Source organism: Mauremys mutica, chromosome 1 (assembly GCF_020497125.1).
Source record: "Mauremys mutica isolate MM-2020 ecotype Southern chromosome 1, ASM2049712v1, whole genome shotgun sequence".
Lineage (NCBI taxonomy): Eukaryota > Metazoa > Chordata > Testudines > Geoemydidae > Mauremys > Mauremys mutica.
The window spans coordinates 330,822,433-330,847,453 of NC_059072.1; the positions used below are offsets into that span (position 1 = coordinate 330,822,433).

Genomic DNA, 25,021 nt, shown 5'->3' on the forward strand with positions numbered 1-25,021 from the left:
TTGTAAGTTGCATTTTCATGATAAAGAGATTGCACTACAGTACTGGTATGAGGTGAATTGAAAAATACTATTTCTTTTATTGTTTTTCACAGTGCAAATATTTGTAATAAAAATAATGTTAAGTGAACACTATACACTTTGTATCCTCTGTTGTTATTGAAATAGAAGAATACTCCATCTTCATTAGTCCTTGGTCTTCTCTTATTTGAGTACTGCATGCAACATCTGTTTTGAGTTCTTTGATCAATGAACTTAGAAATGAGGGTTTGATTTTCACAAAGGACCTCCGTGCTGTATAATAAGTATGTTTTGATTTACCAAAGAACATGTGTAAAGCCAAACAACAAATACTAAATCAGGGACTCTGCTTCTGACATTCATGTTCTGAAGTTATCTACATTCACCTTCTATTCATATGAGCTCAAAATATCCCTCCCAAACTATTCTCCCTAGAGGTCCCACTTTTAAGAAAAGACTAAACAGGACCAAACAGGTACTTAGGTACACAGGTGATTTTGTGCTAATGTAAGGTGCTAGATGGGGGGAGGGTAGCTCAGTGGTTTGAGCCTTGGCCTTCTAAACTCAGGGTTGTGAGTTCAATCCTTGAGGGGGCCATTTAGGGAACTGGGGTAAAAATATGTCTGGGGATTGGTCCTGCTTTGAGCAGGGGGTTGGACTAGATGACCTCCTGAGGTCCCTTCCAACCCTGATATTCTATGATAGTCCTGGAAACTGAAGACTTCTCTTTATCTGCAAAAGAGGTACTATACAGGTAGTGGCAGTGCAAGCTTTCTATACACTCTCTCTCCTACATGACTCAAATTCCACTAGAAGGGAGCTTCTCTACAGAGGAGAGCATAAATTGGTTTTGTCAGAAGCTGGGAATGAGCTAGAGGGAATGGATCACTTGATGATTACCTGTTCTATTCATTCCCTCTGGGGCACCTGGCATTGGCCACTGTCGGAAGACAGGATACTGTGCTAGATGGACCTTTGGTCTGACTCAGTATGGCCGTTCTTATGGTCTCTTTTTATATTATTAAATTCTTGTTCTCTCTGATGAGGCTAACAACAAGAATGCCAACTAGCAGTAGTGTTTGTTTGTAGTAGGGAAACTTGTTTCTATTACAAACTGGATGTCTGTCTTTTTTCACATAGGCAAACAAACAGCTGTCAAATGATGGTAACTTTGAATCACCTCTGACTTCGGGAAATTATAACCAGTGGCCAAGAAGTAAAATGTTTGTTTGACCATTGCCAATTCCCCGAGCCAGTCAATTCCCACCAAAGTGTCCATAGTACCAAACATAAAATCAAGAAAAAACAGTTTCTCTTTAGCAATAAACTGACTCACTACTCTAAAAATAAAGAATATCTGTTGACAGGCATGTCTGATTATGAAAATAAAGGAATAAATTAAGCACAATAACTTCCTTTATCACAAATTATTTTGAATAAATTGGCAGTCATTAATAGACCCACTATTAGCATCAAACTCAATGTAATTAAAGGCAGGGAGAATTAAAGTTACAGTAATCAATGTATATTATAAAATGAAAAGATTGGTGGATAGCATTTGCAGTTTGTTACATTAGTATGCTTTACTGCCACTTTTGCAGTATCTAGAGGTTGGAATTTAACATTGGCAAAGGATCTGAAAACATAACATAAGAGGTATCATTTTCATATGCAAATAGCACATAATTCCTTTCTACCGCATATATTAAAATGCACTTATCATTTCAGCTTTTGTCAGAGAATACTATCAGTTTTACATTGTGCCTTATCTAGTGCAGCTCATCAAAGCACCCTATTTTCAATACTGATATTTTAGCCTAACAAAATTTATCGTGGGAAGTCACAAAAACATGGGCAAAATTCCAGTATTCACTGAGGCATTTCAGAGGCTGTTTGCTTTTCTTGGGTGGAAGAACATTTATTTAAAGTATCAAAACAGAATTTAGTAATGATTGAATAGGTGCAGTTGCTAACATATACACTAAGCAGAAGGGGAAGATGTGCTGGATGGCTGCATGGAGTGGTACTAGATTGAATGACCTTTAACAAGTCAGAAGAAATTTCACTCTATGCCACAGGAGAAACAGGAGCAGCAATCTTCAAAAGGGCAATAATACAAGTTAGCATTCTGAAGTGAGGATGAATTCCCAGTTTCATCATCAGTCAGAGGACTGCTAGGTCCAGAAGAAGGGAGACAGATGAGATTGCCCTATTTCTCATGAGTGCTTTTCTATTGTTTCCCAGCTTGAAAGGACTTTGCCTCAGCTAGAGAGAGTTGAAAGTAATACGAGATATAAGAATTATTAATTCAGGCTATGATTTTATTCCCAACAATAGCTCTTCTGGATCATTGTTCCACAATGAAGGATATAGATGTCATGAAAAATATCTGTTATTCAAAACTGAAAAATCTGCACATTAAGTTTTAACAATTTAAATGCACAACTTCTATTAATATTTTATCATGACATCTTTTCAGATTTATTACTTTAAAGTGAAATGTATCTAGCAGCTACATGTAAGAATGCTATGATTCTTTAAATCAGCTTCTGTACCAGATGACTGGAGGATAGCTAATGTGACGCCAATTTTTAAAAAAGGGCTCCAGAGGTGATCCCAGCAATTACATGCCTGTAAGCCTGACTTCAGTACCAGACAAACTGGTTGAAAATATAATAAAGAACAATATTGTCAGACATATAGATGAACACAATTAGTTGAGGAAGAGTCAACATGGTTTAAATAAAGGGAAATCATGCCTCATCAATTACTAGAATTCTTTGCGGGGGTCAACAAGTATGTGGGCCAAGGAGCATCCAGTGGCTATAGTGTACTTAGATTTTCACAAAGCCTTTGACAAGATTTCTCACCAAAGCCTCTTACGCAAAGTAAGCTGCCACGGGATAAGAGGGAAGGTGCTCTCATGGATTGGTAACTGGTTAAAAGATAGGAAACAAAGGGTAGGTATAAATGATCAGTTTTCAGAATGCAGAGAGGTAAATGGTGTCCTCCAGGGGTCTGTTCTGGGAGCAGTCCTATTCAACATATTCATAAATGATCTGGAAAAAGGGGTAAACAGTAAGGTGGCAAAATTTGCAGATGATGCAAAATTACTAAAGAAAGTTAAGACCCCGGCAGACTGCAAAGAGCTACAAAAGAATCTCTCAAAAACTGGGTGACTGGGCACCAAAATGGCAGATGAAATTTAACGTTGATAAATGCAAAGTAATGCACATTGGAAAGCATAATCTCAACTATACATATAAAATGATGGGGTCTAAATTAGCTGTTACCACTCAAGAAAGAGATCTTGGAGTCATTGTAGACAGTTCTCTGAAAATATCCACTCAATGTGCAGCGGCAGTCAAAAAAGCGAACAGAATGCTGGCAATAATTAAGAAAGGGATAGATAATAGGACAGAAAATATCATGTTGTCTCTATATAAATCCATGGTACGCCCACATCTTGAATACTGTGTGCAGATGTGGTCACCCCATCTCATAAGAGATAAATTGGACTTGGAAAAGTTTCAGAAAAGAACAAAAATGATTAGGGGTATGGAATGGCTTCCATATGAGGAGAGATTAATAAGACTGGGACTTTTCAGCTTGGAAAAGAGATAGCTGAGGGGAGATATGATTGAGGTCTATAAAATCATGACTGGTGTAGAGAAAGAGATAAGGAAATGCTGTTTACTACTTCTCATAACACAAGAACTAGGGGTCACCAAATGAAATTGGTTTAAAACAAAGCAGCAGGTTTAAAACAAAAAAAGGAAATATTTCTTCACACAACACACAGTCAACTTGTGGAACACCTTGCCCAAGGACGTTGTGAAGGCCAAGATCATAACAGGGTTAAAAAAAAAAACCTAGATAAATTCATGGAGGATAGGTCCATCAACGGCTATTAGCCAGGATGGGCAGGAATGGTGTCCCTAGCCTCTATTTGCCAGAAGCTGGGAAATGAGCGACAGTGGATGGATCACTTGATTCCTGTTCTGTTCATTCCCCCTGGGGCACCTGGCACTGGCCACTGTTGGAAGACAGGATACCAGGCTAGATGGACCAAATAGGGCCATTCTTATGTTTTTATTGGATTAAATAAAATACAGCAACTGCAGCTTTAAAACAGACATATATAGTACATCTACAAGGTGGTGAAAGGATTCTTTCCCCTCCTCCACCTGGATCCCCAGGCATTAGGCCACCGTCTTTAACAGCTCATGTAGACACCTATTGCTCAGCATCGTCCATAGCAGGAACAGTGTTTTGCAGCAGGAGGTGATCCTTGCAAGGTTCAGCATCAAGCCTTTAATCCAGATCATCTTGTAGGCCAATGACAAGTCTACAAAGGCTACGCTGGTCTTCAATTTCCTCTGGAATCCGGCCTCAATGTGCGTTACAAGGGCCAAAACTTGGTCACAACAACTGCGTTAAGGGTGGAATCCCACTTCTTTTTCTGGGATCACTGCTCTGGGTGTATGAACTCACCATGAGCTGGAATAGCAAAGAGGTGCCCCTGGGAGTGTGCAAGCATTTAAATGGGGAGGTGATATCCAGTCAAGATGAGAAATAGAGGGCACACAAGTAAACAGTCATGCTGATCCACGTGCAAAGCTATGCAGTGTGGGAGAACAATGAGAGGACAGATTATTTTCCACAGAGCTGATGATGGAAATCTATGAACCTTTATTAAATCCGTGACAGTTTGCAGATGGAAGGAACCAAAGATGAGCTAATTTTATTTAATAATGAAAATTTACAGAGACGGAAAAGTAATTAAAAAATCATTTAACGCTAATCGGAGTCTCAGCGTAATATGCGTAAGCACACATTGGGGTCAAAGTTGAGGAGAAATATGTGCAAAATGAAATGCATACTTGCAAATAATAAATATCTGTTACAATTTCATAAAAAATAAACAAAAGTTAATTGGAGTAGAATTTGTGGAGGGGTTCTCACTAGGATCCTGGGGAACAAGTGTGTCTTTCTGTATAGTTATTTAGCCATATTCCAAATATAAGAATAATTTATATTTAACATTCCAACATTTCTCGCCAAGCATATGGTGAGAAAACTTTGCTTTCAATTTAACAGTTTGTTAAGGTAGACACCAGTTGCATTTTATCTTTACTTTTCTTGTGACCATTTCTGATTTTTATGCCTCACTATTTGTATTCACTTAAAATCTCTCTCTTTGTACTTAATAAACACGTTGTTTTATTGTTTTATCTAATTCAGGGTGTTTAAATTGAAGGATCTGGGAAACTCCATTTGGGGTGGCAAGTTGTGTGCATATTATTTCTATTAAAGGAATAATGGACTTTATATAAATGTATATTGTCCAGAAGAGAGCTGGGTAGCATAAGATATACACATCTGGGTGAAAAAAAATCTAAGACTGGGAAAGTGTTGGGGGTATCCTTCAGTATCACCAAGGCAGAGCCAAGGTGTGGCTGACTGGGTGCAGCACACATACAGACATAGCTGGGAATGACTTGCATGCTGTAGGCTGTTTGTGAGCAATCTAGGCTGGAGGCTACTGCAACAAAGCATTGTAAAGGGCACTCCAGATTAAAGGGAAGTGACAGAGCTAGTCATTAGTCTGGATTATACACTGGTATGTCACAGCCTCTCAAAATTCCTTTTCTGGCTGCAAAGCTGGTCATGATCTGCAGCAGAAGGGATGGAAAGTGGGCAGTGGAATACAGATAGGGACCACACATCTCAAAGAACCTCCAGTTACAGCTAAGTAACCTCCATTTCTTCTTTGAGTTATGGTCCCTAGGTGTATTTCACATTTGAGAGATCAGTAAGCAATAATCAAACAAGAGGTGGGTGTGAGGATGCTGATAGTATGGATATCTGTAGTACAGCCGTCCCCAAAGCTTTATCTGTAGAAGACTGGAACAACGCATAATGTCTTGTAAAAGTGTCTATGGAGCTCCAAGTCACCATTCTGTATATATCTAGTAAAGGTACATTTCACAGAGATATCGTAGAGGTTGCTTGGACTTTGGTGGAGTGGGTTTTCATCCCCTCTAGGGGGAATGCGAGCTAGTTGGTAACAAAGGATGATGCAGCCCGAGATTCACTTAGAGAGTCTTTGTGAAGATAGACAAAATGCTAGTGCCTGTTGGACATTTAGAGAGGAAAGCCTTCTCTCCTCATCAGAAGCATGATGTTTTGAGAAAAAAAATGTAAGTGGATGGTTTGATTCATGTGAAACTCCAAAATTACTTTCGGGATGAATTTCTGGTGCAGGCAAAGAAAGAAGAAAGATGGTATATGGCTGATCTGCCCTCAGGGCTTCCTACTCGCTCATCCTACTGGCTGATGTGATGGTGAGTCATCAAGAGATGTACTGTGGCTGGGGGCGCTCTGGCCGCGCCGCCCACCCAGCATACTGGGTCTGCCTGTCAGGAGTCAGTGGTTGAGATATGGAAAGACAGTAAAGCAGTTTCTTCTCATGCAAGCCACCATTGAAAGGACTTTTATAAAGACCATTGGTGCTGTAACTAGTATGAATGGAAGGACTCTGAACTGGTAGTGATCTTGCTCAGTGAGGAACCTGAGAAACCTTCTTTGGGATGGATGAATGTCTATGTGAAAGTAAGCATCTTTCACATCAAGAACCATGAACCATGTGCCCTCTTCTATAGAAGGGATTACTGATGCCACTGTGACCATGTGGCATTTTAATTTTCAGGTGAATACATTTGGTTGGCATAGACTGAGGATCAGTCCTCATCCCCTGTTCTTTCTGGGAACCAAGGAATATGGGGAGCATAATTCCTTCCCTTGATGCTCAGGTGGCACCAGTTCTATGCATCCTTTCTGGAGAAGATAATTTACCTACTGAGATGGGACCAGGAAGGGCTCTCTGATGGAAAGGTGAAATAAATTTTAATGTGTAGCCAAAGTGGATGATCTCTAATACCCTCTTGTCTGTCACTGCCCCCCCCCCAGGTTATGAGCAAAGTGGGAAAGGCAGCCATCAAAGGTTCGGGGGCCAATAAGGCATGGCATTTTCAGAATATGGTCTTTGAGCATGCCATCAGAAGGCATGTGGGGCTGTGTGACAGTTGTAGAGGTGGAGGAAGAGCTGGAGGGTCTTTGAACTCTTTGTTGTTTGCATGGAGGTCTGGGCCTGAGTGGAGGGTTGTCCTAGAGTCTTTACGAGAATGTAGAGACTCAATCTTTTCGTTAAAGCCATTAGACTCAAAGGGAACATCCTCGATGGTATTCTGGTGCTCCACTGGGGAACTCCAAAGATTTCAGCCATGAATCATGCCTCATGACTTTAGCTTTGAAGATGGCTCTATGGTCAGTGTCAGCTGTGTCTACTGCCACTTGCAGTGACTTCTTATCCACCAGCCTGCCTTCCTCTATGAGGGCTTGGATCTGGGTCCTCTCTGCTTGAGGAAGTTTGTCTTTAATGTCTAGAAATTTTAAATTAATCAGGAAATATTATTTTGCTAACAGCTCCTGGTAATTAGCAACTCTGAATTGTAGACTAGCTGATGAAAATATTTTCCTTCCCAAGAGGTCAAGGTGTTTACTGCTTTTATCAGTTGAGGTAGTCTTGGGATGCTGTGTCCTGGACCTTTTTGTAGCCACTTGCACTTCAAAGGAGTTGGGTGCTGGATGAGTAAATAGGAACTCTAACCCTTCATCTTGAAGCCCTCTTCAGGGTAGGGTCATGGGAGGCAGTGCTATGTCACACATAGCATCACACATTTGGTGGGCTCCAAAATGGCCTGGTCAATTGGAAGGGCCACCCTAGAAGGACCAGAGGGCTGAAGGATGTCTAATAGACCACAGTGTGTGTCCTGGACCTCCTCAAGAGATATGTAGAGCTTGACTGCTACTCTCTGTAACAGCTCCTAGTACTGCCTGTAGTTGTCTGGCTAGAAGGGAGATGGTCTAAGTGTTTTATTCTAGAGTTCGTGCTTGGAGCGTGGTGCTTGCAGTCTGAGGATGCTGTAGAGGGGGGCTCTCCCTGACCTAGATCCAAATGGGGCCTCATGGCCTCCTTCATGAGGTGATTCTGCAGACAGAACTCTCATCCCTCATGTGTTCAGAGGGAAGAAGTAGCAGATACAGCACTTGCTGGCGACATGAGGCTCCCCAAAGCAAAAAAAAAAAGGCAGCGCTGGTGTTCGATGCCGATGGAGAAGCAATGGGAGCCGGAGACACAGTTCTTAACCCCCAGGACTCTTGGCATAGTCTCTCTCCATGAGCAGAAGCTCCTCAAGGCAGAGAGAACTAAACTAATTATGCTGACTATAAAAACACGAAGTTTACACTCTAAAAACTATTTACAATTTATATTTGCAGGTATTAAAGCAGAGAAAGATTGAAGTGGACATAGAAGGAGTCAGTGCAATTTTCTCTGGTTTCTCTGCAGTCGTCACTGAAATCTAAGAACGTATCAGTGTGATACTTTTCTTTAGAACTGCGTGACCTAGTTTCACTTAGAAAGCAACCCTGTAAGTATGAGATGTGCTGGTTTGTTTGAGAAAAAGAGCTAGAGAAATATTGGCCTAGAACACTATACTTAGTATTAGAAAGGTTGTACGGTGACATGACAAAGGTGGGGACAAAAGCCAGTGAAACCATCCGTGTTCTCAGTATTACAATAAACTTCTACTTCTACTCTACGTCCCCTTGTCCAAACTGACTTACCCTCATTTTTCTTGGCCTTAATATTTGTCTCCAAAAAACATAAGGAAGAACATTTTATGTGCTTTGTAATAGGTATAAAAATATCCCCAGACATTCATACCACAGTTATAAAAGCTTAAGAGATAAAATTCTGATAAGGAACTCAGTTTGATAGCTGGGGAAAGGCTCTTTCACTATTTCCACTTTTAAACTTTGAAAGGGTTTGCTATACTTTTGTTTTCAAAGAAACCTGAATTATTTGAATGGATTATATAAGGTTTCAAGTATTTTCATAATGCTACGAAACTTGTATTCTTCAACTTAATATGTTTACAATTAATTATGGAATGCTAACATTACAATTATTGGGAGAGTTTCAAAAGGGAGTTTCCTTTTATTAAAGAATGTATATACAGTTGCATTATATTGAGGCACTTTCAATAAAAGAAATCCTCACAGGAAAGGAAATATTTACTTTGCTTGGTGTCTCTTTGAAGAACTTCTTGCTGAAGCAGCTTTTTCTTGGGAGTATTTTATATTTGATTGTTTAATTGCTGGGGTCACATGTCCTAAAAATATTCATGTACATGTATCCATTGACTTTAATAGCACCATCTGGTGCTATGCACTTTTCACAAAGGGTGAATGTAGGCAACCAAGTCTAGGTTCTCGTTTTAAAAAAAATCTGGCTGACAACCTTACTTTTATATATGATATTGCTTTTCATCCCCAAGTGTCTGAACAAAAACTTACGTAGGCATAAAGGGTAGGATTTTCCAAAGCATATAAGATTAAGCATCACAAGCTCTACTGAACATCAGTGGGGCATATTCTTCTAAATCCCTTCGCCATTTGAGAAAAATCTCTCCCCAAAAGCAATACTTTTTCCACCAGCTACCTCTAGAAGGTGTTTTTCAAAAATGTCCAGCCATACTACAGTTTAAACTAGAAACTGAAACCGCAGGAGGAATTTTACTGGAATTTGGCCAAGATATGATTTATACCTTTAATTTTATGAAGTGTTTATTATGAGTTTGAATAGCAATATAAGTTATATGCAATTATACAACTATAAATTATACCCTTAGAATTTTTTGTCGCAATTTGAGGCTGAAGCTCAAATAGCTTAGCAGATTCATGTACAGTATTAGTAGGTGGCAAAAATATATCAAATATGATACATCAAGTATGAATCAGCAACTAATTCTTTAAAGGCAGCAAAGAATCCTGTGGCACCTTATAGACTAACAGATGTTTTTCAGCATGAGCTTTCGTGGGTGAATACCCACTTCGTCGGATGCAAGTAATTCTTATTAAGTTGACATGACATATACAAATAAATGTCTATGGAAATGAACTTTATATATTGACACCACTATTGATTTCAAGAGTGCTACAACTGGAATCAATGAATGCCCAAGCAGATGTTGTGTCAGTTTCTTCATTTGGATCAGTATTATTTCACTTCTCCTCTTAGAATTGTTATTAATAATTTATGCAACAGAACTCAATGTGCTTATTAATGCTTAGGCAATGCTATCATACACAGAGATACCATAAACAGAGCTCAGTGAAAATCTTTATAATTTTTCATTTTATTTTTGTGGAATTTCATTTCATTTTGTTTTATCCTCTGTGGGAGGGGGTTAGGTCCTGTCCCCAGGAGATGGGAGACCATGAATGGGATGCTCAAGAGTAAACCCACCCCGTCCCCATGAGGAGACCAGGCCCTGAGGATGGAGAGTGTTGGTGAGCAAGTCTGCCCTACACTCACCCCGCAGTGGTGGTTCCTATACCTCTGGTCTTGGCCTGGCTTCCTGCTCTGGGCATTGCAACCTGGTGTATGGGGTTGCAGTGCAGCTCAACTTTGATCCTGACATCTTTCTATCATCATGGGGCTACTAGGCCAAATCTGAGCAGCTCTGCAATCCTGTGTACAATGTTGCAAAGCCACTCACTAAAATTTGGCCTGGCCACCCCTCTGTTATCACAGAGGAGTTAGGGTTACCATATTTGAACATTCAAAAAAGAGGACACTCCCTGGGGAGTGTTGGCTCCACCCACAGTCCAGCTCTGCTCCTCCCCTGCTCAGCCCCAGGTCCCGCCCCCTCCCCACTCGGCCCCACCAGCGCACCCCTTCTCACCCCCTGACCCGACCCTAAGAGCCAGAGGGACCTGCCAGGTGTTGAGGTGGGGAGTCCCAGCGGTGCTTACCTGGGGCGGCTCCCGGGAAGCATGTGGCAGGTCCTTCTGGCTCCTAGGGTCGGGTTGGGTCGGGGGGGGCGGAGGGCTCTCTGCCCACTGCCGGCGCCTGCAAGCCCCACCCCTGCAGCTCTGATTGGGCAGGAGGGAGCCGGTGCAGCACGTGGAGACCCCCTCCGCCTCTGTGCCTAGGGGCTGCCCACACTGCAGGCTCCTGCCGGTGGGCGGGTGCCGAGAGCTGCCCCAGAAATTGCTGCCAGCCCCGGGACTTTGGACTTAGGGTTACCATACGTCCGCATTTTCACGAACGTTTTTAGATATTTAAAAATTCCTCCCGGACGGTGATTTGAGAACTAAAAAGCCAGACATGTCTGGGAAAATACGGACATATGGTAACCCTAGGAGGAGTGGCAAGGCCAAACCTGAGCAGTGCTGTGACCCCATGTGCCAGGTCACAATGCCTGGAGCAAGAAGCCAGGGCCAGCCCGGCAGGACAGGAGCTGCTGCTGCGGGATGAGTGCATTTCATTAAATTTTATTCATTGCCTTTCTTTTTCTTTTGTTTTATTTATTGTTTTTAGTTTTTTTCATGTTACTTCATACTTGAAAAAAGCATGGGGTACTAAATATAAACAATATTGTTAATGCCCTACCTACCTTTATGAAGTATTTGAACAAAAGCAACAATGCCTAAACATACCAACCATCTAGACAAGAAGAATAATTTATCAAAAAAAACCTATGGAGTATGAGTAATAATAAACATTCTGCTGGAGATTTATACAATATCTCTAAACCGCAAAACAAGGCAGGCAATAATTACTGACAGTGGGAAGATGCTTTTCTCCATATATACACATAAATATACATAAACATACATACCTGTGTACACACACATATATTTCTGTTTTCTGAGACTTACAGATTTGAATCTAATTTTTACACTGCTCCTTCTAAATAAATGATATCTCAGTCATCTTGCTACCTGAACAGACATGCTCCTTCTAAATAAATGATATCTCAGTCATCTGCTACCTGAACAGACAATAGCCATATCTGCTTTTCGCATGAGACATGAAAGTGGAGTAATTCATGTTAGCATTTCAGTCTGAAGGCACTTCTCTACAGCCATGTGCCATTTCAAATACATGCTAGACCATATGGTACAGTCCTTTAGAAAACAAATTCTGTAAAGTCATCTCATAACAAACATTAATTCAACAGACTGAAGAACAGCATTTATTGTCCAATTATATTTTTTCCTTGCTGTTTCTTTCAGAGCAAGTAGCACAGAAATTAAAGACAAATTTGCAAGTAAATACATTTAGGAGCATACCCTAGGATAAACAGATGTAATCATCCACTCTATTCCACTGAACAAAACAGCATGTCTTCAGAAACTCACTGCATTTAAAAAAAATTTTTAAAAAGATTCTTGGGTTGTGAAATCTATTTCATGCTTTGATATGATTGTCTAATTTTACTTTTTTATCCTCCTGTCCCAGACTCCTTTTCCCCAGCTCATTCACCTAGTTCTCAGCTTGTGAAGGAATTTTAATTTGCATTCTAACATAGGAACACCACCTCTAAACATAGAAGTTGACTATTTTTCAAGAATTTGGTAAAACTGCATATCAAATCATACCCTAGTTTCACTGGCAACTATAATGAAGTCTCATGAGGGGCCATCCTTTCTACATATAATGGTTCAGTTTTATTTCAGAGAGCATGTCATTTAGAAAAACAACAGGAGTTCTACAAAGACAAAGATCTTCCTTCCTTCTCCACAGATCCTGAGCTAAACTTTGATTGAAATTTAGGGCAAGTTAAAACTGCTGTAAAAGTGAACAGCAATGTTACTGCACTCTGACAATAAAGTTTCAGGGTTTAGTGGGACAAAAATTTGAGGTCCTTATGTTGTACCTCCATGTTTATGGTTTTTAACATTTAATTATTTACACACAAGTTCTAAATCTCTCTCAGACAGCAGCTTGGAAAGCCCTACTATAGAGAAGTACACAGTATAGTGTGGTGTAAAAATAATAATGTTCTGAAGTTAACCGCATTTTCTACTTTACCTGGATAGCAAGTGCTCGAGCTACAAGCCCTCTCAGATACTGTAAAGGATCTTCTGGACCTTCCCACTTACTCTGCCATGTGAGGGGACACTGAAACAAAAATAGATTAATTGGCTATGCAGTACAATTCAAAACTACAGGTATTACTACTGTTTTAATGCAACTATTCGTATTACATTTAATTAGCTGGAGACTGAATGTAGTTTAAAAAGAGAGTGAGTGTCACAATCTGAGCATACAACTATGAATTTCCAGCTCTAATACAAACTCCTTACGTAGTGCACAGACACAATCGTGACAGAGGCCATATAGAGCCTCTGTTTAACAGATAAATGTGACCTAACACTAGCATTAGCTTTTTACAGTAAGGACAAAAAACATTAACAGTACCTATTTGACAGGAGTGAGCTTAGTATTAACTAATGCCTATGAAGTGCTGTGGGTCCTGATTCTGCAAGATACTCTTCTTTAATTAAATGGGAGTTGAGGGCACTTGGCATCACACAGGAGGTGCTGAGCACCTTGAAGGATCATGCCCTTGAAGATTAAGGGCCAGATTTTCAAAAGAGCTCAGCATCCAGCAGCTCTCATTAAGAACAGCAGTAGCTACTGCATGCTGATGACATTTGAAAGTCTGCCCATTAAAGCATATAAGAAAGGATGACATTCAAAGTGAACTAAACAGTGCTAACTTTCACTGAATAAACTTCATCTTAATACAAATAATAGAAAAACTTTGGGTCTAGAGACTTTGGTAACATTTAAATAGACCAACAAACAAAAAACAAGACAAAGCAAATAAAGAAAAAACATTAGCTCTGTGGACCCTTTTCCTTATGTTTAAAAAAGCATGACTTCTGAAACAGAGTTATAAAAAATGGTTACTTGCCCGTATTGTAACTGTTGTTCTTCGAGATGTGATTGCACGCATGTATTCCACTCAGGGGTGTATGTGTCTAGCGTGCCTGAGTCAGAAAGTTTTCTGCAGCAGAACCAGTCGGGGAAGCATATGTGCCCTGCACATTGCTGTGGTTCCTGCCAAGATTATATAAAGGTGGCAATGCCCTAACCTGGCCTCAGATCTTTCACATCGAAACATAGCAGAATGGGATCCAGAGGGGATGGAGGATGGGTCATGAAATACTTGTATGCTACAGCATCTCTAAGAACAATAGTTGAAAGGGTTACTTATCTGTCTTATTTCTTCTTCAAGTGGTTGCACAAGTTTGTTCCACTCAGGTGACTCACAAGCAGTACTGTTAGGTGGTGGGGCTCAGTGTCTACTTTAACATGGTCTTCCCAAAATTTGAATCTTTGAAGCAGTCGTGGTGGTATAATGATAAGTGAAGGCACAAAGGACCAAGTGGCAGCCCTACAAACATCCAGTATTCAAACATCTTTTAGAAAAGCCACCAACGTAGCATGAGTACTCACTGAATGAACCAATAGTGTCAGTGGCGGAGGGGTGTTTGCCATGGTAATACAGGAATTAATCCATCCAGAAATTGTCTGTGCAGTAACTGCTTGACCTCTCATTCTATCAGCATAAAAAAATAAACAGCCAGGGAGAAAGCCTGAAAGGCTTAGTCCTGTCCAGATAAAAGGTTAATGCTTACATTCCATCCAAAGTATGTAGACATGGTTCATCCTTATGTGAGTGTGATTTTGGGAATAAAACATGGTAAGTATATTTTCTGGGTCAAATGAATAACTGATACCACTTTGGTTTAGCCCCACCATCCCACTGCAGGGCAGAAGCCCCAAGATCCCCTCCTCCAGTGTGGTAGGTGGAGAATGGCGGGGGGGTCACTGGGGACTCCGCAAGCTGCACTTTAACTGTAAAAGAGCCGAATGTGTCTCGCAAGCCACAGTTTGGCCACCCCTGGCTTATGGCATTCCTGCCATGAGAATCTGAAGTTCACCCACTCTTCTGGCATGGTACTGCTTCAATTTGAGGATCACCTGTGGGATGAGCAGAATAGGGAAAAATGCATACACGAGATTTGGTACCCACCACAGAAGAAATTTGTTGGTAAACCTGGAATATGACCAAATTAAGAACAGAATTGACAGCATATTGTAATAGGTGTTGCATTTTCTTCTCCTCTTTTCAAGTCTGTATCTTCTAATTTTTCAGAATCATCAAAAAGTTCCAGAACAGTGATGTTTTCATAGCACAGTCTGCCATCCTTAGTTTCAATGAAGCTCATTTTTTTTTTACTTCTTTATTTGTCTCATAGTTTTTTGTGGTATGATGAATCTTTGTAATTCTTTCTGGTTTCGCATTCTTTGATTTCATCTCATCATAACTATGTACAACCTGCTTCTTCCCCCCACAACGGGTTGCTCTACTTACCACTGGATGGGCCACCTTCTGGTGATTCTGGGGATTAGTTCGGTCAGGCCATCATTCCATCCCAGGATTATGTCCCATCAGTTTGTACCCTGCAGTCCCTCTCTTTCTCTTTCTCTCAGGAGCTGCAGCTTTCCTCTTTGTGACTCAGCCCTCTGGCCAGGTCACTATTGTAGTTTTCCATCCTGGGGGAGTGTATCAAGGTTCCTGCTCTCCAGCAGTCTCTCAGGCAGTCTTCTGCTTCACTGCCTTACAGTACCACTCCCACAGTGGATAGCAGGGGAACCTGGACCTACCCTCTACTCCAGGTTCTAGCTCAGAGACCCTCTACATAACAGCTATGGTCCATTCCTTGCAACTTGCTGCCTTTCCTTGAGCTGCTTCCATACCTCCTGGCCTTCCCTACTCCTCTGGTGAATCTCCTCACTCCCTCCTACAAGGGAGTAACTTTAGGCATCTCTGCAGCCACCCAAACACAGCTTCCTTTTCCCAGGAAGTGACTGCAGACTGCTTCCCTGAAGCCCCTTCTGTTTCCAATTTCCTGTCTTTTGTAGAAGCCCTGTCTGTCCCTCACAGGTGAGCCTCCCTCTAATTAGCTGCCTTCAGCCTAAAGCTCTGCCATTTTCAGCTTAATTAACTGACTGGACCCACCGGGCCCAAGTCAGCTCTTGCAGGGCCAGTGTGGGGAGCACACCCTATCACATCCCCATACCCAATCTTCATGAGTTTTACAAGATATATACCCTTTAATTACACAGCTGAACATAAAGGTGAGGAAAGGGTCTCAGGTAGTTAGCTAAGCCAGTGCAGAAACATCAACAGCTAGTCAGGTCAGTACTTAAGTTAGGGCAACCAACTGTTTTTAGTTTTCCATACAATTTTTTCTGCACTATGTTCTTTATTACTGTCCTGATTTTATGCTTTTAAAACCAAGCTGCTTGCAAATAAAAGTGGCAAGATCTAAATGTCAGACACCTACAATTCTGAATGTGGGACCAATGTAACTTTCCTGTGTTAGTATGGTATGTTGACTATTTGTGAATGCTCATTATTTATCCAACAGATAACAGGCCTGATGCAGCTGTTACAGTAGAGCATATTAATATACACAGGTTTCAAGAATCATTTAAAAAACCTTATGGAGTGAAAATTCTTCTCTATCTGTTTTGGCACATGTACTAAGCCCCTATACTTTACACTTCTCTTTACAAAACAAGATACTATCTATCACAGAAAAAACTGAGGAAAAGAAAGTAATTTGGGATGTCTATGTCTATGTACAGAAATTGAACCTATTTAACTATACTAGTTTCTAAATCAATGTAGTTAAATCAGTGCAAACCCTGTGTGGGAATTGGTTTAAATTAAAATTGGTTTAAAGTTTACCTTATAATGACTTCCCTTAATTCACAAACAAACCAAACAGCTTCAAAACATTGAGGAAAGTGAACTGTCAGTTGATCTAAATAAGCCATCCAACCTATCCTAAATTCATCCTGGACTATTTGTGTTGATGAAGACTGTTGGGAGCACAGAACCTCCAAAAGAAGACAGAAAGTAACCGTTACCACCATAAAGTTCCCAAAATGTCTTGTGGAAAAGACAAAGACTAAATTATATCCCCTGGTCTGATAATCCATGTTAATTTGGCATTGAGGTAGGGAATTTCTAATATGTGCATTTGGGGAGACAGATACAGCAGTCTATGAGCCAAAGTAGTCTTGGGGGTTTAGGTCTGGAATAGATGGGTCCTAAGGCATTTAAGCCTGGAATAGAGTTTATGTTCTGTTTAATACTTCTGATCATAAAACCAAATCTCAGAAAGGGGGTAATGTTCAACTTATACAACATATGCATTGCCTTTTGTTGGAGTAGGGTGTGGACTCCCCCAATGTACAGGAATTTATTTCACCAAGCAGTAATTCTAAATATTTTGAATATTAATGGATTGTACATTGTAATGCAAAATGCCTGACAAAGTTGGCTGAAGTTTGTACTGAGCATTAGAAATTGCTCTTGAATAAAAAAATTTTAAAAAATATATGATGTGTTAATACATTCATCTTACTGCTTATGGACAGCAATGCAAGCCTTATTTGGTTTGAGTTGCACTAATCTGGCAACCGGTGCCAATATATAGAGAGAACTGTTGTGTTTACCATTGTGAAACAGCAAAAAAATAGAGAAAAGAGGCAGCATTTTATACTAAAACATATTTTCTAGGATATCCTATTATCAAAATTATTTCCAATATGTTTCAGTTGTAAATGCAAGTTTCACTAAAAGGGGTGCGATGCTGTATGACTGAAATATGATCATTTATACCATTAATATTGTCACTGTTAGACAAGCAGCAAAGAGTCCTGTGGCACCTTATAGACTAACAGAAGTTTTGGAGCATGAGATTTCGTGGGTGAATACCCACTTCGGCATCCGCCGAACTGGGTATTCACCCACGAAAGCCCGCCGAAGTGGGTATTCACCCATGAAAGCTCATGCTCCAAAACTTCTGTTAGTCTATAAGGTGCCACAGGACTCTTTGCTGCTTTTACAGATCCAGACTAACACGGCTACCCCTCTGATACTGTTAGACAACTGCAACAAAATTTGTACAAAGTATATCCTGTAAGGTGTCAACAGAAGAGAGATGATTTTCTAAATAAAATTATCCTTTTAAATCAATGTATCATAACTGTAGCTGAAGTTATGAATATTGGCTATAGTCTGTATCCCAAATGTGTTTGTTTCTAGGGTAAAACTCAGCATGTAAAATCTACAGTGAAGCCAGACAGCTTTGTACTGATGGTCCATGAAAGGCAATTGATTCTCACAGTGGTCCACAGAAGAAACTCATTCCGCCCAAGATGGCTCTTCCTGCAGACATCTTGGCCTGCAAGTGGCCAATGGCTGCCTCTGGGAGTCAGTAAGCCATGTGAGGGCATGTGACTTGCTCATGTGACTGTGCACTCCATCTTGTGCCCGTAACTTTCCACAAATTGACTGTGAGCTTTGTTTGGGACAGTAAAATTCCATCCATATGGCAGAGGATATAAAAGATCTTTGAATCATCTCCATGTTGCCTCTTTCTTGCTCAGATTCTCTAGACTATGGACTTACAACTAAAAGGAGCATTCAAATCTATGAACTGAGGACCTTCCAAGCTTTTGGAAGTTATCAGAGACTTTAGAAGCCAATAGTCTATAACATCACTGCTACAAACCTGAGATAAGAACTTTGCAATTATTGTCAGTATATGATCTATTAACCATTTTAACTGTCTTATTTTCTCTTATAAATAAACCTTTAGATTTTAGTTACTAAAAGATTGGCAGCAGTGTGATTATTAAATAAGGTCTAAGTTATATATTGACCTGGTTATATGGCTGATCTCTTGAGATCAGAAGAACCTTTTGTTTAATTCAACTCATTTTCAATAACCACTCATCATAAAGTCTAGTGTCTATATGGTGAAATACATACTGGAATGCCTAAGGAGACTGCATTTTTGACTTCTTGTTAACCAGTGCGATGAGACAGAAGTTTACTTTTGTTACTGGCTTGGTGAGTCTGCCCTATTTCTCAGCAGTTTGACCTCCATCTAGCATCCTAATCTGTGACCCACAGAGGCTCGTTGACCGGGGGGGGGGGGGAGGGGGGCTGAAGGGGAGGAGAAGGAAGGAGAGATTTTAAGGGATAACATGAATGATTTAGCTTGCGAGATATTGTGGGATTTGAGTTGGAAATGCTATTCCAGGATCATTAATTCTACCAGCTCTGTATATCCTTCATAGAGAAAGTTCAGCTAATGTGCATAATATGCTCAGAAGCCCGCACTTATTCTTAAAGCCAATTTTTTTTTAGTTTTCATTCTGAAAAGCCACAGTTAAGTTTTCCTTAAAATAGTAATATTTGTATATTTCAGGATAGTTGAGTGGTTTGGGGGGTTTGTTTTACTATTTATCCTAATGTCAATAAAGCATTGTGCATACTCAGCACCTCTAAGGCCTTAGTACTCATCAAAGGTGCCAGAATGATAGCATTAAAGGTAGAATTCGTTTATCCACATAAAATGTACAACAGGGCGAGCAGCAGTTTTTCTGGGCATGATGGCTGCACTGCCAATGTCTTTAAACTTCTAGGTATAAGAAAGTAGCTCTGTTTAATTCTTGGACTCCCTCCTTATCCTACTACTTATAAAACCAATTTACACAGCAGTTGTTTGTAAGGCAGATAGCTAACCACTAAGCAACAGATCGACAATTTAGCACAAAGGCCACTAACAGCCTTTAGATGGTAACAACATTTGGTGCTAAAACCCTGAATCAGTTTTGAACTATAAGTGACCGTAAGGTGAAAAGCGACAAAGAGTCCTGTGGCACCTTATAGACTAAGAGACGTATTGGAGCATAAGCTTTCGTGGGTGAATACCCACTTCGTCAGATACAAATGGTGGAAATTTCCAGAAGCAGGTATAAATATGCAGGCAAGAATCAGTCTAGATATAACGAGGTTAGTTCAATCAGGGAGGATGAGGCCCTCTTCTAGCAGTTGAGGTGTAAACACCAAGGGACGAGAAACTCCTTTTGTAGTTGGCTAGCCATTCACAGTCTTTGTTTAATCCTGAGCTGATGGTGTCAAATTTGCAAATGAACTGAAGTTCAGCAGTTTCTTTTTGGAGTCTGGTCCTGAAGTTTTTTTGCTGCAGGATGGCTACCTTTAAATCTGCTATTGTGTGTCCAGGGAGGTTGAAGTGTTCTCCTACCGGTTTTTGTATATTGCCATTCCTAATATGTGACTTGTGTCCATTTATCCTTTTACGTAGGGATTGTCCAGTTTGGCCGATGTACATAGCAGAGGGGCATTGCTGGCACATGATGGCGTATGGGTTCCCTATTTGATTAGGAATCCCCTGAAGCATCTAATCTACTCTTGTGACAATTTTAAACAAACAAACCAAACAAAAGGTGAAATGTATATACGTGTCTGAATTTAGCTGACTTTTGTTCAATGTCATAGTTACAGAGTAAGGATTTATAATGGTTAGTTAAATGTATAATTTCTTTTTTCAAATATTAGCTTACCTTCTGGTTTAATAAAGCACTCGCTAGACTTTGTACTTCAGAACTCAATAGTGAGGTGCCTCTGATGACTTTACTGAGAGCTGCAAGTGACTGATGGACACTTTGCACTAGGAGAATGGCATTGAATTGTTCAAGAATAATGAATGATAAGATTGGGGATCCTTGTTGCTCAGTAGGAGGAGACACCTTCTGATGAATCAGGTTGGAGTTCTAAAAGAAGAATGTAGAATGCTTAATTAATAACTCAAAGTGACAACTATATTATTATACTACATATTGTTTTCTTTATACTCTCATTCATGATCATTTACTATTTGTAGTATAGAAGTCCATAGCAGCATTGTGCTAGGTGTTGCACAAACACAATAGTAAGAACAGTCCCTGCACTGAAGAGCTTACAATCCAAACAGACAAGGAAGACAAAGAGTGGAAAGAGAAACAGAAGCATAAAATAACTTGCCTAAACTTACAGCAGGTCAGTGGCCAAGCCAGGCATACATGACTCCAAGTCCAAGATCCTATCCACTGGACTTTTGTGTCTTTTTAATGTGAGACAGGATGTACAGGACATATATTCTATTGTGTATATACAGTCCTATTAATATTTTTCTCTTCAGTCTTTTTCTCTGTCACTGTATCTTTATTTTTTTATAATACAATGAAAGGTTTTACTATGGAGATTCTTTATGACAATGTTAAAGTGGAAGCACGAATTAGGAATGGAATATGGACTCTGTGTTTAAAAATTAAGGGCTGGGGTGTGTGTGTGGGGGGGTCGGGTCAAGGCAGGGGGCTGGAGGGGATATGCCCCTATTCCACTGCCCCCTTCCCCAAGGCCCTGCCCCCGCTTCTTCTCTGCCTCGGTCAGGAGCAGCGAGCATGCTGACTCTGCTCCTTCCCAACCCCCTCCCTCGCAAAGGCCATCAGCTGATCGGCCGGCAGGGAGGGAGGGATGGAGAGGCGGAGGAGGGGCAGGAACCCAGCACACTACGGGAAGAGGCAGGGGAGCTGGCAGGACCAAATTTTTGCCCCTTGCCCCTGCCCCTGTTGGCGGGTGGGGGGGAGAGCGGAGGGCAGAGAAGAGCGGGCCGGATTTTTAATGGCACGCTGCTGCCTGCCGGGACTCCCGCAGGCAGCAGCGTGCCATTAAAAATCGGCTCGTGTGCTGTCTTTGGCACGTGTGCCATAGGTTGCCGACCCCTGTGTTATACCTTTCTCTGCTAAACTGAAGATCCTATTATTAAATACTTTTCCCCATGTAGATAGTAATAGACTGTAATCAAGGCACCCCTTCTCTTTGTTACTCTCTCTTTGTTAAACTAAACAGATTGAGCTCCTTGAGTCTATTAGCTAAAGTGAAGTTAATTAAACTAGGCTGATTTACACAAACTGAGGATTAGGCCCAGAACTCATACATCTTATGAAAGTGGAACTTTCAGCCATGCCTTGTGAAGCAGAAACCCCTTTCACATAGCTAAGAAGTGATACTAGTATCAATTGTCCCTCCTTTGTAAGAAAAGCTTCTTGGGGAGGGTGTTAATCAAGCAACAAAGGAATTAAAACTAGGAGGGATAAAATAAGATAGGGGTAACATATATGAATGTGTATTTAGAAGGATAACAGGTGAATAAAATAAAGGTATTGCTATTAAATATTGCCAGTCTATTTCTTAGTACAGTGCTGTAAATATACTTAACAGTATTTAACTGTATGTTGGGGAAAGAAAGGGTACAGGCTGGGCTGATAGGTACTGATTCTCAGCCTTGAAGATGTGTTCAAGATGATCATGGTATTAAATATAACATAAATTGGGGGATGCTTGGATCTGATTTTTTGGGTTTGGATTATTTTAACTATAGAAGCCACTTGCAAAGTTCAGGTCTGTTTTCAGAATTTGAGTATCCTCAGAACTGTCTAGTATTTGCAATTGGGATTTTGATGTAGGTCTATCTCTAAAGATCATGTTTGGCCTTGAATTATCAGAGTCAAAAAATTCTGCTTTTGTGAGGAAAGTAAGAAAATTGAAATTCAAATAGGCTACAGTAAGAGAATTACACTATGTAAATCTGTAATACAGATTTCACTAAAACAAGGTTTTAATGCTCTAGTTTTAAAGCAATTAATTACCCCTTCCTCTTCAATAATGAATGTTCTTAACTTTTCATAACTCTGCAAATCACTTTAAGTAAAGTCATTAACAGACAATTAACAGACAATTCTGACATAATTTTCTAAGGATCTTGACTGTTTAAAAATGATTCAGTGCAATCATACTACTAATAGATAATGAAATATAAAATGGAACAAGCAAGAATAAAAGACTCTACTTAAACCATTACTGTATATCAATCAGAATTTATCATTCAATATGTAAGCATGGAATAAGATCAGACATTTAACTATCTGGTATAGTGTGTGATAGCTCTAGAGGACGTATTCTAATTTTCATTGTGCTTGGGCACTAAAATAAGGAAATACAATTAGGTTTATTGAGTTCTCAAGATCAGTTATATACCATTTGAAAAAGTGGTTTTCCTTTCCAGTATAATTACTGCTTGATTTCAGAAGATATATCAATCTTGCTATAATTACAACTCTAATGAATAATAATATTTTATTTTTATCTTAAACAGTTTCAGTTTTATAGTTTATCCTGTGCTATGATGCATACAACCTACCTACTACATTATGCTGAAATATTCGTAGTGTTGTGTTTTATGGAACGAGGCACAAACTAAGTTACATTTTCAAGTACTTATCTCTTTCCTAGAAGATGAAAAAGTATGCAAACTAAATTTTATTTCACACTGACCTTCCCTATGAAACACTGAAGGAGAGCTAATATTCTGGTATTAGTTTTTCACAATTTAAATGTAAAATGGATGAAAACTCTTAGAGGTATTCATGTTTTCAAATACCCATTCATCTTTATTTCACACTTTTGTTTTCAGTTTATTTTAGAGCTATTCACAATTCAAATTTATTCATCACTTGACTTATTAGCTTGAGGGATATTACCAGTTTGTAAATATTATTGTACATGCAGATTATTACCCAATGCATATTTCTAAAGCAACTGTTCTGAGATAACCAACTCAACTCATAGTAACAATACACTGTACTGAATCTTAAACATGGGATAAATAAACTATATAAAATATTTTCAATAAGCCACATATATCTAAAAATCACTATTTCGCTAATTTGCAAAATATTTTTGTTCACATCATTATTTTTCATTGATTTCCTAAAGGTAAAAATCAGAGAAGTACCCACTGTAAAAATGACTAGCGGCCCTGGCTTTGTTTAAGTTAGATCAAATCAACTTCTAAATCCCTCCCGTGACATTCTGCTTTGCAGTCCAGGTGACTGTTGACTTTTGTATTTCATCTGTGCTCACAAGCACTACAAGTCCAACAGGATGCTTGAATGTCACTGGTCTCAAGCTCACAATGCAACTAAAGGATCTGTAGGGCCATGGCCGGCAAAAGAATAAAGGGACAGGGAATCATGGTTGCCAACAAATAGAATAAAGGTCTTCAGTAGACAATTAAATAAAGTTGATTCTTGTTGAGAAATCTGTATAATAAATGCCCAGTATTTGAAAATTTGGCTTTACCTATATACACCTCTACCTCGATATAACGCTGTCCGTAGGAGCCAAAATATCTTACCGCATTATAGGTGAAACCCTGTTATATTGAACTTGCTTTGATCCACCAAAGTGCGCAGCCCTGCACCTCTGGAGCGCTGCTTAACCACATTATATCCAAATTCGTGTTATATCGGGTGGTGTTATATCGAGGTAGTGGTGTACCTTAGATTTCATATCAATTATGAAACAATTATATTGTAGTTTACTTTTTAACTTTAATTTATTTTGTGCAGCCCAACCTACTGAATCTATAAATCTAGACTTACATGAATGTTCATGATCCAAGATTGTGCACGATGAAGAAATGCTTCTGGACTCTCTGGCTTAACATAGTTCTTTGTCTTTATTCAATATTCAAGCATAAGAAGAGAGACAGCCAAGGCAGTGTAACATTCAGGCTTTATTGCTTCCTTCACATATAGGATCCTATCTTATCAAGCACTTCCTAAAAATACGTTCTCTAAGTTCCTAGACATTACCCAATTCAAAGCATACTCTAAGCTTCTCAACAAAGGGTATGTCTATCATAACAATCTTCTACTATTCCCTGCCAAAAGATTCCCCTTTTCCCCACATCATTTGTCTCCTGGACTCTGGGATTCCCCAGGAATCCCAAAACCAACTTGTTATCACATCTATTCTGTCCCTATTCTACTGCATCACTGGTGAATTTACCACAGCCATGCCTGAGAACTAAAGAGCTCACCAAAAGAAAATAGAGTGAGCAACCTGTTTTCCCTTTGAATTTTGTGTTCTTTAATACTACTCGCATGGGGAGGAGTCAGAAATGCATGTGAAAATTCGACATGAGAGTGAAGTGGGCAAGTGGAGCAGCTTGTAAAGAACTGCTGAAGTTACATGTGCTCTTTCTAATCCAAAATTAGGGTATATTTGTACCTTTTATCTCAAATACCATTTTTATGTGTCTCATATCCAACTGAGCATAATTTTGAAATCTTTCATCA

At 39.8% G+C, this 25,021-nt stretch overlaps 1 protein-coding gene across 1 annotated transcript in view; it reads right to left on the bottom strand.

The window, feature by feature from the left end:
- DYNC2H1 (dynein cytoplasmic 2 heavy chain 1) overlaps positions 1 to 25,021 on the bottom strand; it is a 368,188-nt gene that overhangs the window by 26,351 nt on the left and 316,816 nt on the right. Inside the window, exons 84-85 of the mRNA XM_045019043.1 lie at positions 20,402 to 20,611; positions 12,968 to 13,057 (exon numbers count right to left, since the gene is read on the bottom strand). Coding sequence (XP_044874978.1) covers positions 12,968 to 13,057; positions 20,402 to 20,611 — 300 coding nt within the window. The remainder of the gene's footprint in view (positions 1 to 12,967; positions 13,058 to 20,401; positions 20,612 to 25,021) is intronic.